Source organism: Epinephelus lanceolatus, chromosome 11, assembly GCF_041903045.1.
Source record: "Epinephelus lanceolatus isolate andai-2023 chromosome 11, ASM4190304v1, whole genome shotgun sequence".
In the NCBI taxonomy this organism is placed as follows: domain Eukaryota; kingdom Metazoa; phylum Chordata; class Actinopteri; order Perciformes; family Serranidae; genus Epinephelus; species Epinephelus lanceolatus.
This window is the reverse complement of record NC_135744.1, coordinates 8,568,286-8,588,315: the sequence shown is the minus strand read 5'-3', so window position 1 is coordinate 8,588,315 and position 20,030 is coordinate 8,568,286. Positions and strand designations below refer to the sequence as shown.

Here is a 20,030-nt window from a genome sequence, read left to right as displayed (position 1 = left end):
ATTCATCAGAAATTGCAACTGAAACAACACCACGCTGTTCAAAGTGCTCTAAGTAACCTAGTACCAGAAAGGCTGAATAGAGCTGTCACACACTGTTTAAACATTTTATTTTATTTTATGGGAATGGGGTAGTGATTGCAGTTTGAATGTAATAACTGCATGAGTGACACTAATGGAAAGGTTAGGTTGACCTGTCATAATGCTCTTTACAGACCTTCCAACCCTTTCAGCAGTCCTGTGATAGAACGACAGCGGGGAGGGATGGAGAGAGCGGAGGACGATTACCAGATCCCTTCATCCAACCTCTGCCTGAGCCAGGCTCCCATCTGCATCTCTGTACCCAGCAGGTACCGGCCCTCTTTCAATGTACTGTGGTGATACAGCAATGATGGTTCCATTAGAGTTTAATTAGGCTGCTGTGAACCAAAAAGATTTCCTCTCGTTCAGGCACTTGGAGAACGGCTCTCCAGAGCCCTCCAACGACGAGAAGAAGTCCCAGCCACCCGAGCCTGGTGAGTCCTGAAACCAGCAGAGAGGATTTAACATCACAATTATCTGAATCTCCAGTGCTATGAGATCATTTGCATTTTCATCTGATGTAGAGGAAGTTGCAATGAGCAGGGTGAATAAGATGCCCAGAAATGATCTGTAGAAACTGTATGAACATATCATATAATTTCATGTGTTTCCATTACACATCAGCCTGTTTTCAAGTTTCCTGTTGGATATTATCTTGATACCAGAATTCTGTCTCATTTAAGGATGTTAAACCTTATAGAAGATATTAAATAATGTAAAAGTGCATAACAACCATTGGCAAAATTCTGTCTTATTCATTGAGAAAAACATACTCTCTGCTTCTGTTCTTCAGGTGGACACTCCGAGTCAGTCAGGGGCTTGGTCCCGCGGGTGCCACACACTGCCCCCTGCCCCTTCAGCGCCAACAAGATACCCTCCGACTATGACATTCTGCTGCCTCCACAAGGTAGCCACCCCCGTCCGATACACCTCTCCACCCCCTCCTCCCCTCGCCCAGCCTCAGCTCCCTGTCTGTCTCAGCCCCTCTGCTGGCTAATCGCCTGTCTGAGCCTGTCTGAGCCTGTCTTCTCTCTGCAACACACCTGTGTTGTCAAACCTGTCTGACTGTAAAATGTCACTCTTGTCACGTAAAAATCTCCCAGTGTCAGACTTGCAATCTTGACTTCTACCAGTGAATCTCAAGTGACAGGCTGAGAATATCTGTCTCCTTCATTTATACAGGAATTTCTGTTGAGAAGTTCAGTGTGATTACAGGCAGATTATCAGAAGATAAGATCTATTCATAAACCCCAAAATAAGATTAACTTTAGTGTCATTTTATTAAAACCACATTCTGCAGCTAGTATACAGCATCTATTCAACAGATCATCATTCCAATAGTAACACATGTAGCAGAGTTCACATGGTCTACATTTGCAGTGTGTTACTCTAACGCTGTCATCAAAAAGCAAAAGTAGGCTTCAGCTATTATAGAAGGTCACAGAGGACTTTATTGAAATGATAACGTAAATTTGAAAATGTATTTCCACAGCTACATTATAATTTTCCAGCTATGAATTGAGTAAAAATGTTCACAACATTGCAATAATGCAATTTACATTTTTATTTTCACATTACCTGTATGAGCGTTCTGAGACCGTATTCAAATAAAAATGAAAAAGCTGTTTGACATTTAATTTTCAAAATTGCACCCCGCTGAACAGTGGAATATATTCAAATGTTAATTGAAATTTGAAAATTAAAATGCAATATAAAAATGTGACCTCATTTTCCATGTATGGAGGCAATAGTTAAGTCAAAATGTAAAATGCAAATTGGTTTATTACATTTTATTTTCGTCTTTATTCAAATAACATACATACGTGGAAAATGATATTGCTATTGTGGAATAGTATAGCTATTTGTATATGGATTACTTTTAAATTCTTCAGAGGAGTTTAAATTTTTATTTTACATATTTCATTTTGACCCTCCCTGAAGCTACAAATGTTTTTCCTTAAAGGGATAGTGCACCCAAAAATGAAAATTCAGCCATTATCTACTCACCTATATGCCGATGGAGGCCCTGGTGAAGTTTTAGAGTCCTCACATCCCTTGCGGAGATCGGCGGGGGGAGCGGCTAGCACACCTAATGGCAGACGGCACCCCAGACTAACGTCCAAGAACACAAAATTGAATCCACAAAATATCTCATCCATAGTGATCCAAGTGTGCTGCAGCCGCGACATAAAAAGTTGTTTCGAAAAACGTCATATGAACTCTGTTTTTAGCTTCACTGTAGCCTGTAGCTCGATTTTTTAAACTTACCCTTTGATGTTTTAAAGTTAAAAGTCAACAGTTGAAGATCCTGGTATGAAAAAAAGCCTTGGATTTTCACTCATGCATGCTGGTGAATTAGTGAAAGCGGTTTATTTTTGGCCAAATTTTAAATGAGACATAGAATAAGGTGATACTGGTATAATATCACTATTTTAGGCTCAGATTTGATTCTGTTTTTTTTCTGACAGAAGTGTCCGTCACACACAATGTGTCCAAGGACCATCAGAAATTTGAAAATACACAATAATTTCTGTTTTTACAGTCTCTGATTGTGATATATTGTGTAATCAGCGATAAAATAAATACAAAATACAGCTATTTAAATTTGTATGCCCCTCCCCTAAGGCAAAATAAAAAACATTCAATGCCTTCCCCGTGCTTCAAAAATTATTTGACATGCCTCCCCCTTTTTGCACCATCCCCTCCCCTCTAGTGAATAAAGAACAGTCCCTTACAGCATTACAATCACACAGTGCACCTTCAGTCCTTCACAGATGAGGACCATGTGAACTCTGCTACATGGGTTACTATTGGAATGATGATCTGCTATTGTGGAATTACATTTTCATTTTCAAGTTTACATTATCATTTTGTTAAAGACCCCTATGGGCCTCCATAGCTGTAGTTGCCTGACTGTTCTGATTACTCATTATGTGCTTATTACTGTATTGTATTGTATTGTTTGATTAGCACCAGTTAAGGGTTCTGTTAACTCAGACTTTGTAGTTCAACACCTTTACGGAGTCATCCATGTGTGCAATGTGCATGGCTAAGTATTTGAAACAGAGCCTTCCTGCACCTCCTCTCCCAGTCCTCCTCCTCCTCCTCCTCCTCCTCCTCCTCCTCCTCCTCTGATGTCTCAAGAATATCCTCTCTTGGCTTCTCTCTAACAGGCGGCATGTCAGTTGCTCTTCAGCATGTAATCCCATTGCTGGGACTGCACATGGTTTAGACTTTATAGCAGCGTCAGCCACCTCCTCATGGAAGAAGTATAAAGTGTGAATCAGAGCAGAGCAGAGAGCTCAGTCTTGTCCTCGCTTTCTGTTGTGTTTCAGCATTAGAAGACCCCTTCAACAGCCGCCCTCCGTCCCAGCCTCCTCCTCCACCAGCGCGGCACAGTTTCATCGACCTCTCCTCCTCTTCTTCGTCCTCATTCTGCAACTCCTCCACATCCTCATCCTCTGTCACTGCACGACCACACAGGCCCTCATCTGGACACGAGCACTTGCTGTTAACCCCCGGTGAGCTGCCAAACTCCTGAACTCCTAGAATAAATATAGTGCATCTTGTACAATGTTATGCTAATTTGATTATTTTCTCTTGCAGTGGGTAAAGAGTTTGTTATGTTTGCTGAATTGTGGAAAATACACACTGTATTACTTTGATGTGTGACAGATAGCAATAGGCTTCTTTACCTGAATTCCTTAATGTCATCTGTGTCTAGACACGGTGTTTGACATGCTGAACAGTGCTGCTCCTCTGCCTCCAGTCAGACGACACACAGAACACGTTAAAGGCTCCAGAGGCTGCCTGGAGTACGACCATTTACCAGCCAGTCAAGGTAGAGTTACTTCTCCTTCTTAGTGAACGAAATGCACACGTGTCTGGGTTTGTGGACTTTAACAATAACATTGTAAAATATAGTTGCAATATACATATAACTGCATACTGTCTGTGTTTTGGACTACAGTCTTCTTACATATTCTGACTGGACATAAAACCAAAAAAGATCAAAACCTTTCTGGAATTAAGGTCTGGAAAAAATATGAGGCTTTGAAATTGAAATTGTGCAACTCAAGTAAGAAAGAAGTATGGTAAAAAAAAAAAAAAAGTTACTCTCAAAGAAAAAAATCCCTGCCTGTCTTTTGAAAGAATCATGTATGCTCTCACGGGCCGGAGAGTCTCTTCAACATGACCAACGTGTTTCATGTTGCATGAGCAGTTCTTTTTAAGTGTTGACAGTAGATGTTGCTTTGAGCAGACATGTCAAGTTTGCCTGAAGCTTTGAATTTCAAATCAGCTTGGTTTCAGCACTTCTAATGTGTTTCCCTGGAAGCAGGCTGACCACATTTTACCATCTCTGGTATTAGACTGAGGAGCAGGACATCAAAGACTTCTGTGCAGTGAATACGTCAATATCTGCTTTGTAGCTATGAAAGATGGTGATTACTTACTAATAAAGGTATTTTCCTCATAAATACAGATTTAACATTACAGTAACCATCATATTATCTTAGTTTAATGTTGTTTCAATGTAACATGGTGCTTTTTTATAACAAGCATATGATAGTTCCCAATTTTGACATGTTTCCATGTCACATTCCCCCGTTTGAGAGGGCATGATGGCGAGATTTAACTTAAGTCCAGCAGCGAAGTTGTTGCACTTATCGCTCCTCTAATAGCAGTGCAGGCTGGCAGGGTACTGTATGTACAGTAGAAGTCATAGATGTGTAACCCCAAGATGGCGCCTGTTCAGTCCAGTGGAGTTTCTCGCCTGCCACATATGCCAGACAATGTTTCTAGCTTCCAAGATTTACGTCCACGGTCATGTTTCTCCTGCTTGCCCCACCCACAAGTTCCCGCTTGGCTCATAGACTTTACATTGCGATGACATCACAGATTTTTCAATCGCTTTTCTTGGCTCGAGGAAAGTTTTACAAATATAAAACCTCAGTGGATCAAAAATTCATAATAGATATGATATAATTGACCTTGCTCGTAGCTCAAGGTGTCCTGTCAACAGTTTTACAGAGGTCTGTTTTATAATGGTGTTTTTGGGCTGCAGCAGATTTTCGAATTGTGAATGATTCGTGACATGTTTTTCTCTCTCCATCAGAAAAAAGGCAAATGTTATTGTAATAATGCCATTATGGCCATAGTTGCGTGTGGTGACTACTGATGAGGTACTAGGGTATTGGAGGCTTGTCCCATTTCATAGGGGAAGATTCCAACCACCATCCCTTGAAACTGTGTTCCAAGGGACAAAAGGCACTTGAAAATGAGGGTAGGGGTAAAAATAAAATATAAGTTTGTGCCTTTAGACAAGCTTCTCCTTGACCACCAATAACACTCTGCCTGTGTGCCAGGGGCATTTTTCCACTGACATGATTTCTCTCCTCTTCTTTCTCCAAGTATCGATGGACTGTTTGCAGGCCCCTGCCAGGCCGCCCAAACCACTGCCCAGAAAGATCCCTCCGGACATTCAGCCGAGCAAACCCCACAGTCTAGAGTCAGAGAACGTGGACGCCAAAATTGCCAAGCTGATGGGGGAGGGTTACTCTTTCGAGGACGTGAAGCGGGCACTGATGATTGCCCAGTACAAAGTGGACGTGGCCCGACACATTCTGCGAGAGTTTGCCTTAGTGGCCCCGAGGCTGAACCTCTAGTCTTAGAGACAGTGAAAGGGGAGCACAACAATGAAGCTGTGCCTCTGAATGAACTGAACTAAAAGGGCTTCTTCATTCTGCTCGGCCTGGGACTGTTGTAACTACAGTTATCAACAGAAATATTTCAAGACACTTGCCTTTTGTTGCCGAACAGAGACGACGATGCACAACAAAGTGGCTAAAACCAAATCACAGTAGAACACAGAGAATCAAAAAAAGGGAGAAAAGACCATCTGTGAATGATTTAAACCTGTGAAAAAAAGAAACCAGGCTTGGTGTTGTTTACAGTGAGCTGTGCCGGTGCTGGCCTCTGGTTTTCAAACGCTCCTGTTTGTCTCCAGGCTTGGACTGTATGCCTGTTTAATGGCCTGATCCTGCTACTGCTGCTACTGTTCCTTTCACATCCTGCCACTCTCCTGATTAGGTTTGAAGGGCCTTTCAATAGAGCAAGACATCTCTAGCTCTTTTTTAGCCGAACATGCACAGCCAATGTGTAGGGGTCATTTTTATTTACAACCAGTGGGGGGAGCCAGACTCCACCGTTTCTCTTCTCTAACTCCTTTTTTACTTTCCTCTCTACATGTCTGCTATTTCACCCACTCTCTGCTCTTCCTTCGTGTGTTGCCCATTAGAGGATACTCCATTATTTGCCCAAGGTCTGGCTGACTTGCAGGTCGTAACAAGGTGTGGTGAGTCAGGAGCAGTTAAATGGAGCCAGAGGATGCCTTATTGATTCACTTGTTTCCCTCAGACCTGGAGAAAACTGTGCGACAGCTCCAGACGAGCACTCTTGTTGGACTTGGTATCTTATTTGGACAAGAGGAGGGAAACAGGAAAAGGATAGAAGGTTTATTTTCTCCTTGTTTCTGTTTCAAGACTAGGGGATTCATCAGCTGGTGCTTTTTTTTTAACTTTCTTCATCTGAGCACAGCAAGCCTATGAATGTATTCATTCTGTTTGAGTGAGCTACACCTTTGTACACTGAGCTCCTCTCAGGCCCCCATCTTGCCCTTTAATGACTAAGTGGTGGAAATGTTTAATGTTTGTGGAATTCTCTTAATTTCTCCATGACAAAAGCCAGAGTGCCTGCATTTCAGCTCAAGCATTTAAATGACAGGAGTGAGCCAGACGTCGCTGATAGAGACGATGTGCTCTGCAGCCGCCTGTCGCCACTTCAATTACACAGCCATCATGTGCTGAAAATGTCCACATTCCCCACGTGTCTGAGGAATCGCTGTCAGTCTGATTTGCAGTAATTATGCATCTTCTCTGTGGGGTTATAGTGTGAATACAGCAGAGACGAACAGAGTACTGCAGAGCATTCAAACACTGAGATGAGTCATATGCACCTTCACAGTGCAGTAGCGTGAAGTTAAAAGCCCCTTAACCCAGAATCTGGAATCAGATGTATTTCTCCATAATGACTGCAAGATATCTCACCAGTGCAAATATTGGGTTTGTTCAAATGCAAAATTATTTTTTATCCTTTTTCCTTTTCAGAGCAGTATGCAAGCTGTTGGCAGATCTGTGACAGATCTGTTAGGGGTGCAGTTTGCAATAAGACAGGGCTATGTTTACCCGGCTGTTGTTCTCATACTAATTAAAGGATAATTAGAGTTTGCAATTTGGGATTTAATTTTATTCTTTTGACCATTGGTTATGGTAACATTGTATTCACCAAAATAATTGTTCAGACCTGGATCTAGGAACACTGTGACATCAATACATTTCTACAGATGAGGACAAACTTTTTTTGTTTCTTCCTCCACATAAGTTTGTCTAACCTGGGGATTTGTTTAAAACATGTCTGGATCCTCCCGTTTATTTCCCAGTTTGCAACCCAGTTGCATGAAAAAGTATTGGCACTGTACGTTTCTGCAAACCACGGATAGATTACATTTGTATGTTATTATGTGTCCAGTAGCCCTTTTAACACAAACATAGTGCTACAGGGCCGCCATGAAGTCCCTTTTTCACGCAGTTTTACACAGAACCAAACAACAGCAGCATCATGCAGCTCCACTGTGTGATTTTAGACAGCATGCCAGCAGCATCAGCCTCCAGTGTGGTGTATAATATATGCGTCGACAGTGGCATAACATGGTAATGACAATCATTTACCATCCCTGTTATATGGCGGCTGATCCTGTCCTCTGCTTGGAGGAGCTCTCAACCTCTTCTTTGAGTTAGCTGCTAACTGCTGTTAGTAGTTTTTTCTCCCAGCAGTGTGTTGCACACATAACACACTGTCGAAACATCACACCAATCCGGTCCATGGTCCCACCCTACCAGCTGTTCTTTTTTTACACAGACGTCAATTTGGTGCTGTTACCATCCCCTTTGCTTGTTTAAATGTGAGACAACTCTGTCCCCTCATTCCACAATTGTATCTTTTATACAGAATGGCGAGGCAGAATAACAACGTGAAATTCCCATCTTGAACAGGCAGTGCAAAAGGGGTGATTGAAACTTTACATTTCAACAGCACTGCAGTTAACACATGGTTATGTTTAGGCACAAAAGCCACTTGGTTGTGGTTAGATACCCACTTCTGATGGCACAGTCCCCGCTGGAAACACAGCAATGTCTCTGTAGAAAAACAGCTGCTTTTCGTCACTATTCCCAGTGGAAATAGTGATGACTCGATAAAAAACAACAGGTGTTGTTTGTTCGTCTACAACAGTGGTCTTGCCTGACAAGCTATAGACCACACCATCCACCATCCCCTCCACCTCCAGATGACAAAGTCAGCTCATATAATAATGATTAATTATGACGTTGATATGATACGTATGAAATGTCCAAATGTAACATGGTTGTGGTTTGCCAAGATGTACAATGCAAACATTTTCTACTACTACTACTACTTTCTGCCACATGGGCAGCAATCCGTTGTCTTTTTAACGAGGGTTGGGTTTCCAGATCTCAGCAATTTGATGATACAGTGTTCTCCTTACTGATAAAAACCTATATTATTCTGGTTAGGTCTTTCATTAAGTTTACTACCTGTAAAATTTAAAATGTGATGACTGATGACCTCTTGAGACCCTGTAGTATTTGCATCCATAACAGTCGGCACTTCTTCACTGGTTACAGCTAGATTATTTAAGAAAAGCTATTTTAACAAATTTTAACGGAGAATTTATTGTCTGTGAAACATTGGGCTAACAGAGGTAAACATTTTATCTACTGGAGTGTAAATAGATGGGTAGAGTGGATCTTTTCTTCTTGAAAGTACAATGTGATATGTCAATATGATATGGTATGTCATCCTAACTAATGTATACCAGGACTGTAGTAACTTTTATTATATTAACAGCCGATGCAGCAAGCTGAGCTAGGAACCTTGAGACTGTGCAGCATGTGGGTCTGTGTGTTTCTGAACGAACAAGCAGAGGAAGACCGGGAGATCCCTTTGTCTGTTTGTACTGAGGTCCCCCCTTTGTGCCTTGAGCTAGACCACAGTGTACCCAGGGACGAGCCGAGTAAACACAGCGACACACAGCACTGACCCATTTTCACCTCCACGCTCTCATTTTTTCTGCAGCCATTACTATGCTAGCAAAATTCATTTGAGATGATGTATTGTAGTTTTCCTAATAGAGGAGCCTTAGAGTGTTGAATGATGAGGTCTCACACAGTGTTCCTGGTTAAAGATCGAATAGTCTGGCTGCAAAATTGGAAATGAAAAGGTTCAGCTGGAACGTTCGGATAATACAGCAGGAGAAAATGATGATTCCTGTCCTTAATGACACAGCTCACTAACTTTTTTTATTTTTTACATCCACTTCTATTCACAGAGTGAGAGTGTGAAACCAAATGTGAAAGCACTTTCTCAACTTGTGCTGTGTTTTTCTATGTTGGAATGCACCAGGCATCTTAACAGCTTTCTCACAACTATAGTATGATTTTATGAGGTCATCCTAACCCTGATTTGACATTTATACTTCTAAGTAAACCATGTTACCATAGCAACCAGGTTACGGAAAATTTGCTATGTGCATGTAAACATGTGAGTTTGGCTCTCTGTGCTGCATGGTCAACCATGGGAATAAAATGATGCTCGGTGATGGAGACACAATACCCATCAGTGAATGTGCTCTTAAAGTCAACAATGTGGGAGGCACAAAAGATGTAATGTTTTATTTCAATTATTATTATTTTAGTCATCTGGTCAGTGTAACATCAAATGACCCCCCCCCCCCCCCCCCCCGCCATCCTTACCTTCCTTTTATAAGCAGCATGTTAAAGGGGAACACTGCTGTAGTTTAAAGGGGTAGTTCAGATTTTTTTGAAGTGGGGTTGTATTGGGTACTTATCCATAGGCATTATATTACATACAGTAGATGTCAATCAGCACGCCCCCTAGTTTGGAGAAGCAGCCTGACATGGAAGCAAAGCAATCTACTGCTGTGGAAGGGTCAGCAACAAAATGGATTTTAGCCAGCTTAATAAAGTCCCACCTAAAATAATGTATATGACAGTATTTTCACTGCTTTACCTTGCCGTAAGACAGTGATTTCCAACTGGAAAATGGAGCAGTTACATCGTTCTCTGCAAAGCCAGACTCCTTTGAGAAAATCAGTGATTTATCATTGCTAAACACAGGAGCTGCTGCCTTAATCAGTTATTTTGTTTGTGTTATTATGGGGTTAGTCCGAATTCACCAAAGTCACACAATAACACAAACTAACTAACTGATCAAAGTATTGGTAGTCCAGCAGCTCCAGCAAGCTAAACTTACTGTTTTCTCTCCGATGGAACGGGCTGTCTGACGGTGAGGTAAAGCGGTGAAAATGCTCTCAGCATAGCTCACACTTAATCTGATACTGACTTTTTAAGGTGGGACTTATTTTAGGTGGCTGAAATACATTTTGTTGCTGACCCCCATCCACAGCAGTACATTGCTTAGCTTCCATGTCAAACTCCAGCCTGCTTCTCCAAACTGGGGTCCTGCTGACTGACATCTACTGTATGTAATACACTCACTATGGATAAGTACCCCATACAACCCCAGTTCAAAAATTCGGAACTATCCCTTTAACATATGTTAATATTGAAGCCTAAAAGAGAGAATTAGTGATAATGAGCGATGCTGTGTGCAAAGAGGAAGTCTGAGAACCAAGTCTCTAATCTCTGTTATCATCCTGCACACACACATTCATAAAGCATTTTTGCAGCACAGCCATAAAAGTATGTCAGCTAAACAAAAACACACATATAAACATATAATTAAGCACTTAGATAATGCTTAGTCATCAGCTTAGCAGCTTTGTCTGCTCCCGGAACTCACCAAGTTCATTTACATTTCAACATTCAAATGATGTTTATTGTCACAGTTTGTACTGAAGCAGAAAATCCCTGCAAAGAAATCTGTAAGACCGCTCTGCATTTCTAACTCTCGGATTAGAGTGCTGTTAATGTTGCAGATTAGACGATGATTTAAGACTCGTCTGGTTTATTTCTAGTAGAGCGAGCCACCACACATATTCACATATGAAAATGTAGTGGCATTCCCCTTTAACTTGAGGCTTCATTTTTGCACTGGTCTGTTTTCACTTTTATTTTCTCAAACTTGAACTACTCGGAGCTTAGTATTGTCCATTCCATTGGACTCCCTCGTGAAGGGAGTAAGTGGCCTTAGGTTGCAAAGGGCAGTTTTTATTTTCTAATGCCATTCATATTAATGTGCTCTGGTGACAAAAAAGTGATATGATGATAATATGTAAAGCATAGAGTAATGTGCAATTAATTTATACATTATTAATGCTTTTTTTCTTGATATGTTATTTTCATGGATAAGTAAATAAAAAGTCACGATTCCTTTGTTTTAGTTAATGTTCTGTTGATGTGTGTGTGTGTTTGTGTGTATGTTTTGCGTCATGATATCATGGGACAACTGTTTTCTGACAGTTTGCTCCAGTATAAAATAAATGCATCACTTTAAGCCAGAGGCTTCTCATGAGTCAAAAGAGGTTTGATTTGTTGCAACAGAAATAACAAATGTGTCAACAGTAATTATGACTTCAGGGAGCTTCACACTGCCCGCCAGCTACTGCAGTCAGATCAGGAGAAAGCTCCTGACAGCTGATGGAAGGGACTGAATTAGGAAGAAACACTGAAGTTAAATGGAAGTTATGAAAGAAAGTGGGAAATAGTCTCACAGACAGCAGAAATGCCTGTGGTGTCTGATGCTACTGTGTTAGCACTCTATTGAAAGACAGTCATTTTTTACTATCTGTAATCTTTATCAATACATATCCTTTTGTCCTTACATTTTGTGACAACATACCTCAAAACTTGTGTTACTTGCAAGAATACGCCGGCTTGAGTGTTTTTTGGAGTATTTAGCAACTGGCAAAAATTTGCCCCAGTTGTGCTAACAGTTGTGCTAATTATCTAGGGAAGGCTGCTAACGCTAACGTGTTAACTTAGTTCATTGTAAAGTACAACTGATAGGATTCAAGTGATATGAACACGCCAAACATGCCCTTGTGCTCTGAACCAGCATGAAACAAGACAGGACAAGACACTTTTTATTTTTCATATTGTCCACACAAACACATTACTGGTTCACTCCTTCCGTTGTTTACCTTAAGCAATATACAACCAACCTAAATTAATCAGAGCGCATTGCTAAATAGCAACTCAACAAAATGCAAGTAACAAATACACATTTTTTGAACGCACCATGTAGTCCTCTGGCTTTGCTCACTTTCTCTGAGCCCTGTCCTTTTTTGTTCTGTCTCTGTACAGTACTGTATGAGAGGCCCCTTGAGACATAATTCATACTTAATTTTACAAGTAACATCATAATCTCACACATGCACTACTATATTCTTATGCAAAGATACCATACCGTCACACATGCACAATCAAACACTCTCACGCACTATCGTACCCTCACACATACGCCACAATACTCCTTCACACACTGACATTGAGTAGTAGAGCTCTCGGTGCCCACAGTTGGCAACAAAAAGTTTGTCCTCCATTTCTAAGTAGGCCTACTCAGTAACAAAAGAAGAATCTCAACCAGATCTCATCACTGACAGGCTCACAATGCAGCATCACGCTGATTTTTAATGTTAGCTAAAAAATTTAATCTCACGCAAATATATGAGTAGAACAAATATCACATCACTTACGTAGCCCACCTCAAATTTGTGTCAATTTATGTCTTTGCATTGACTTACTATGTAATCGTGCAAAAACATTGGCTTCAAATTCAGTGTGAAAACATCATTACAATGGGTGAAGTTCCTTCATTATAAACACACACACTATGGTTTATTTGGAATCCTTCACTGTCCTGCTGCCAGATACATTCATAGAGCACCAAATGTGGATTCATCCGCTGCTGAAAATAGTCTCCAATAAATCATTGTTTTCCTATTTGATTAACGTAAGCGAAAAACTAAAGTTACCAGCTGTTTTATGAAATGACTGAGCCTTTATTGAAAATAAAATCTACTGTGAACTGTTTTCAAAGATCTACATCTTCAGTAGGAACCAATGAGCTTGGCGCTGAGAGCCACAGACAGAGCGGGGATGTCAGACAGCATGGATAGACTAACCTGTTGTTAGCTTGCGTCATTTCATGATTGTTGATATTAACAAAAATCAGAATATTTCCAGTCTTATCCTGTCGAACTTCATCCAGTCCACAAGGGGCCTGGAGTGGACTTTCTGCCAACTTACAGAGAGTCTGCTTGGGGTGCAGACTTCAGCAGACCTGACTGATTTAATTTCCCACAATTCATTAAAATACAGATGTGACATAGTAGTTTTTCTTTTCAATAGCCGACTAAAAAAAAAAAAAAAAAAAACTCATGTGTGTGTAAAACAGTTACTGCAGCCTATTAAAACTCTACTTGAATCGTGTAGGCCAGAAATAATATTCAACAACATCATGATACAGAAATATGTAGATATATAGGCTATAGAGGGGAATCAAAATGCATTGTATTATTGCAAAAGTGGCCAAAAGACAACAAAAGAAGATCTTCTGATGTAACTTATAGGCTTACCCTATTAATTTAGTCACAGCTTGATCCTTATTCACAAACATCTCTGTATTTGAATGTCCGCAGCCTGTATGTTATACTGAACTTTATTTTGTTCACTCACAAAACACCCCTAAACATGAGATTTATATCTTGTTATCTGCAGGGACAGATAACAATTGTAATCATCAATAGAACATTTCCATGGCAAAGAGTAAAACTGTCTCGAGGACTATCTATCAGTGACTTGTGGTGTCTACCATCACTGACTTTACATGATGACGGTGAACTCGTCACAGTGCGTACGACTGAAGTCTGTGAGGGCTCAGTCTGCAAGTCCAGAGGGTATACATTTGGATTCAGCCAAAGTTTGTGACCCAACCACCATGATGAAAACACTTGAGCCAAAAACTCAGCACCGCCCACTGGCTAGAGCAAGCTTTCTCATTCTACAGCTAAACAGTACATGGAAATATGTTTCTGAAAACATTTAAGGAGAGGAATATGCATTAACAGAATCTCAAACCATATTTGATTAGTGCTGCCTAATTTAACAGTCTGACTGAAGTTCACAAGCAGTGATTGACGTGATTGACAGCTGCTTTAGAGACTGCTCCATTCTCATAGGTTGTTTTCGTGATTCTTGAAAATGGAGCACTAGGTGTGTGTGTGTGTATGTTTTTTTACAGACTATCTGCCTCATGTACTACTGTCAAGATATAGTGACGGTTATTGGCTGTCATATTTGATAAAAAAAAAAGAAAAGAAAAAAGTTACCTACTGTAGCTTTACCACTGCTTTGTTTTTTCAGTGCATCAAATGCAGGATTTTTTCCCTCACAACACACTATTAGCTAATTCAAATTCCTAGGACATTATGTCGGGTTTAAAATGCCAAAAACCAAGAGGAGGCAGTGATTTTTTCCCACAGTGAGCCAAACTAAATCATCCAAGAAATGTGTCTGATCAAAATAACTGTTTCCTGGGGGTGCTGGGTTTCTGCATCTATATTTTGACACAATGCCTTAGAATTACATGCAAATGATGCAGGAGCTTAAGGATGAGACTCCCTGAAAAAAACTAAAAACGTGGATTTAAAGGGCATCAAGAAATCAGCGAATCTCTGAACCAGCAGGAAGCTGAAACAACAGCGATAAAGCTCATCTCCTCCTACACGCAGTACATGAAGTCTCAGATGTCCTCCTACCCCTCACAGCTCCCAGGGCTGGAGTGGCACAAACAAAGTCACATTGTCATGGCACAGAGTTGTAAACACGCTAATTAGCACGGAGATCCAAGAGAAAAGGTTACATCACAATGTGAAACACTGAAATTATGTTACAGCGGTGTAATTTGTTTGTCTTTGTGTTTGGTTTGAAGTTGCTCTCTGAATTAGGCCCCACAGCAAAATGGAATTGACTCAGCTTATTGTACATTTAAGATATCTTCAGTCTTCAGTAGTCCTGGCTTGAGCACAGATAAATTATGCCTTAATGTCGATCCAGCTGGATATGTTGGAGGCTGACTGGCTCAACTCTAACTGGAGCCTCTGTGGTCTTTGTGCTGGGACAGAGGCCAAAAACTGGGCCAAAACGGTCTCACTGTGGTGGTTCTGGCTGCATGTATACTGTGGATTATACAAGTCTGATTGCAGCTCACTATGCTGAGTGTTGTGATGAGAAATAAGTTTTGAGTGAGTTTTTACATAGATTTGTGTGTGGCATGCTATGCAGAGAAACATTTCTGCTACAGAGAGTGTGTTCTGTTTCCAAATGTATTTAGTACATGGTGTTGTGGTTGTGCTGCGGTCTGACTTTCATTAATTAGATGAGCTCTAAATTCTCAGAGGTTATATAAATGGTGCAATTAGAAATGCATTTGTTCAAAAACACAATTTCCCTTAAAAACAAGAGTACAAATCTGTTCACCTATAAACGCTTAGTTTATTACTGGACTACAAATTCCCAAAAGGAGCTTCAATAGCTCTAAACCAGGGTGTAAAACTAATAGCTCATGGACCACATACAGTGGAAGATCAGCCGTTTGATTCCCTGACCCCAAATTGCTCCTGATGGCTGTGTCGTTGTGTGAGTGCATGTGAATGTCTAACTGATGAGCAGGTGGCATCTTGTCTGATCGAGTCAGCCACCAGCACATGAATGGATGTGTGAATGTGTGAATGTGGTGGTCTGAAGACTAGAAAGCAAGTCAATTTACCACTTACTAAAACTCTTGCATAATAACCCTAAATAACACCTCCACATTTTTCACTTTCTTTTAGAGTGAAGGAGAACAAGTACATTCTGTAAATGTTCATCCATTTACAAAACAGATGAACAGTCTGAGATGTCTTAAGAAAAATCAGCGCAAATTTAAGAATATGTCTCAGTGCATACATTTTAGCTCCTGCGTGGTAATGCTGGCATCATACAAAGTCTGACACAGATTCTTGTGTACTAAAGCTGCTGACTGAGAATATTTTACACAGTGTTTAATATCTTTAAATATGACCACAATAAGTATTCATTGTTTTTAGGAGGACTGAATTCTGGTCAGAGTGGAAACAATCTATTCATAGTCATCCCAGCTAAAACTACCTCTGTTTTGTCAGTGGACCTATGCGTCCAGAAATGACTCAGTAGATCCACACCAGATGCGTCAGTTTTGGCTGTTCATGAAGCACGTGTCAATTGATGACAATTGATGAGTTTTACATGCAATGTACCTTTTTAAAATATATGAAATATATATGAAACACATGAAATGTACAGTTTCTGCTTCTTACATGTGTATCATCTTTTTCAAAATAAACTTACAACGTAGGTAAAACTTTTTGTTTTTGGGTTTATTTCCTCAATTTGAGGCAACAAAATCTGTGGTTATGTTTAGGCAACAAAAACACATAGGTTTACAAAAAAGCATCTTGGTTTGGCTTAAGTATGGTTCTTACAAAGGTATACCACATGACATCACTACAATAGCCTGCAACACATACTAGCACACTGTGTTGTTATTAAAATAACTCTACTGACTTTTGGTATCACACAGGAAATGAACAGCAGGCTCCCGGGTGAAAGTCCGGTTTTTGTTTGACCCATCCACCCTATATGGACTTTGTTGCTTTTGATGCTATGGTAGTTGCCTGCATGGTCAATTATAGCCATCGCCCGGTGCGTGTCATACCACCGCAAAGAGAATCTTGGTGTGTCCATTTGCTAAGAAAGCAGTGGTATTTGATGAGTTGAGAGTGTGAAAATAGGCTGGTGAAAAAGCGGTTTTAAATGAGGTAAGCAAGTCACTGTTTAACTTGTATCTGAAACCCAGCGACTCTTAAGCGGGATTTGTAGGCCTACTTGTGCTCCTGATACACATGTCGCCTACCCACATCGCCTACACTGTTATACTTGCGCGGTGGTGTGTTTGTGTCACTCTGCTGTTACACTTGTGCTGTAAAGTTTAGATGATTCAAAGCACACATTAAGCATGGCTTAATAGTGACAATTTCAAACACAATATCTCGCAGCAGTCACAGACAAAGCACTTGACAAAGCACAAATACAACATGCTAACGTTATTAGCACAAAACTACAGCATTTTACATTGTATAAATTAGCCTAGCAGCTAGAGAACTTTTCCTCTTCTCATACAAAGCCTGGGACAACAGCAACATTTAACAAAGGTAAAGTTACAAAATTCAGCTCCATTACAACTCACTAAGTTCACCAACAACACAACTGTCTTATACTAAACATGTTTTCCAAACAAATACAACATGCTAATGTTATAAGTACAAGCATATGGTATTTTACATTGTATAAATTAGCCTAGTGATGAGCAGAGATTTCCTCTGCTCATATGAAGCCTAGGATAAATTCCAAAGTATAAATCACACACAAGACTTAAAATGCTATTTTTGTGGAGGCTTTATTATCTACACAATTTATAGTTTCTTATCTGTGAAATTGAAGTAAATAAAAGCTTTGTTTCCACTAAGGGAAATGGTTTCAGCTTACAAAAATAAACAGGTCTGCATCGCCGTGACGTGTAGTTACATTTCTGGTGGAGGTGAACGTCAGACTTCAACGTAGGTTACAGTGTAGGCTCTACGTCGACGAAGAGTCTACGCCGTAGCAACAGCGCGGATTCAATGCAGAAAATTCCGACTTAGTCTTCACAAGATCACCAATATTAGTTGCGTAACGTCATTTAGTGGGACAGACTGGACCCTTTAGTGGGCCTGTTCTGGCCCACAGGCCGTATGTTTGACACTCCTGCATTCTAAACTATGGATGATCCTCCCTTCCAGTGATCAAGAACTGATGTGAGTAAAATAGGTCTTTTTGTGATATATTTATGGCATGGTTGTCATGGCAATTATCTGGTTGAGACTGGTCCTTGATGTTAGTAGGGTAGTAAAATAATTGCCATGTAAAGATGAAATCTTAGGCATCAAAATGTTTTTGTCTCACCATGATTGAAGCAGGAATGACCCAATGTTATAATATGATGATATTCAGCTCACTGGAACCACACTGCCATGTAAATGACAAGGTTGTGGGTTCACTCCTCCTTCTTTAAGCATGTTGGAGTGACCTTGAGCAAGACACTGATCCCCAGGTTGCTCCCAATGGGCAGGCCATGCATGGCAGCTCCACCACCATCGCTGTTAAAATATGTGATAGGGTGAATGAGAGGCAAATTGTAAAGCTCTTTAGAAAGATGTTGTATAAATGCTAGTCACTGTTTACAGAGAGGAACTCTCAACCCCACATACACCAGACATAACACCCTTTTTTCAAAATGTACACTTTATTGTCAACAACAGTACAAAACAAAAGTCTGTATTTACAACACTACTATGGCCTTCTCATCTTACCATCTTTGGTTTCACTGCTGACCTGATTATTCAAAAAGGAACAAAAAGGCATGAGAAAACAATGGACCAGGTGCTTCAAATATTCATCGACTGCTTTCATGATGTGTACTTTTGCAACCATCTCCCAATAACATTACACTGCTGTCATTTTGATTATGCTGGGTGGGGACACTGGTAACTTCACTGTTCAAAAAAAAAAAAGCAAGAGAATGGGATGTCATATCTTTGCTACAGTTTGGAAAACTGGAATCAAAGAGACCATAACTAGATCAACCGGAGCATGGTTCCTTCAAGTTAACATTTAGTGTTTTATAATCAACAGTTTCTACATCTGAAGCTCTTGACAAAGTCAACTTAAAAGTCTGGATTTTCTACTTTCATACCAGGTGGTGAAAATAAGAGTCTACAAAACCAGTTCCAAATGTTCAACCTTTAATTGCCACAAGGAAGCTGTTGCAGGATAACAACTCAAACTTATTATAACTCTGACTGTTGGCAATAGTCATAATATGAAATATGAATAGATGGTTGAGGTGAAAGGTTGATGCTTCTTTTGTCAAGTTATTCATCAGAACAATGTAAGTCATAAATATGTAAATTAACATGGTGTGAACCAAACAACTAAGTAAATTAAAGTATGAACGGAACAACAAATGTTAACAAGAGTCATGATTCCTCTCAAACTGTCTTATTAACCCTTTCCCCTTGATGGGTCACTGAAAACAAAAATGGTGTAAAGCCAGAGAGCCACCATCTTTATGACCTAATCTAATCCTCCAATCTCAATCTCTGTCTTCAGTTTGGGTTATCCTTCACACCACTGAGCTAAAATAACATCATAATAGTAATACAGCAGAGAATGAGCACAGATACTGTATAGCCTTCTTCACTCTCGTGTAACTCTCCCACCATACAGTACCTTCCCAACACTTGATGATGCCTTTCACGCAGGCTTAAAAAAAAGATTACCTTGCATGCTGCAGCATCGCCATTCAGGGAAGTTGAACACAGGATATAAATACATAAAAAAACATAAAATACAGGAGCTGCAAAGCAGACAGGTGAAGACATATAGACAACAATGTAGTGTATTAAACTGAATCACAGGTGAACAAAGTCATTTGGTATAAACTTAAAAAAAAAAGAAAGACTATGGCAGAACACACTTTTTCAATCTTACAAGTTTCTTTCCTTTTCATTTTTTTTTTTTTTTGCCTTTTCAGATAAAACTTTTTGCAACACAAAGGGACTGTAGAGTTTCTATTAAGAATAACAAAACAGGGAAAATACTGTAATTTACAAAAAAAAAAAAAAAAAAAAAAATCTATCAATTAGTGGTTGACTGTGTCCATTTGCTGGCATCCAATTTAAATCCACACAAATGCAATTTTTGTGGATGTAAATC

At 40.1% G+C, this 20,030-nt stretch overlaps 1 protein-coding gene across 1 annotated transcript in view; it reads left to right on the top strand.

The window, feature by feature from the left end:
* Nucleotides 1-5,919, top strand: part of cblb (Cbl proto-oncogene B, E3 ubiquitin protein ligase) — a 75,084-nt gene extending 69,165 nt beyond the window's left edge. Inside the window, exons 14-19 of the mRNA XM_033648339.2 lie at nt 213-347; nt 448-512; nt 872-985; nt 3,414-3,599; nt 3,803-3,919; nt 5,491-5,919. Coding sequence (XP_033504230.1) covers nt 213-347; nt 448-512; nt 872-985; nt 3,414-3,599; nt 3,803-3,919; nt 5,491-5,744 — 871 coding nt within the window. The 3' untranslated portion in view covers nt 5,745-5,919. The remainder of the gene's footprint in view (nt 1-212; nt 348-447; nt 513-871; nt 986-3,413; nt 3,600-3,802; nt 3,920-5,490) is intronic.
* Nucleotides 5,920-20,030: the final 14,111 nt, after the last annotated feature.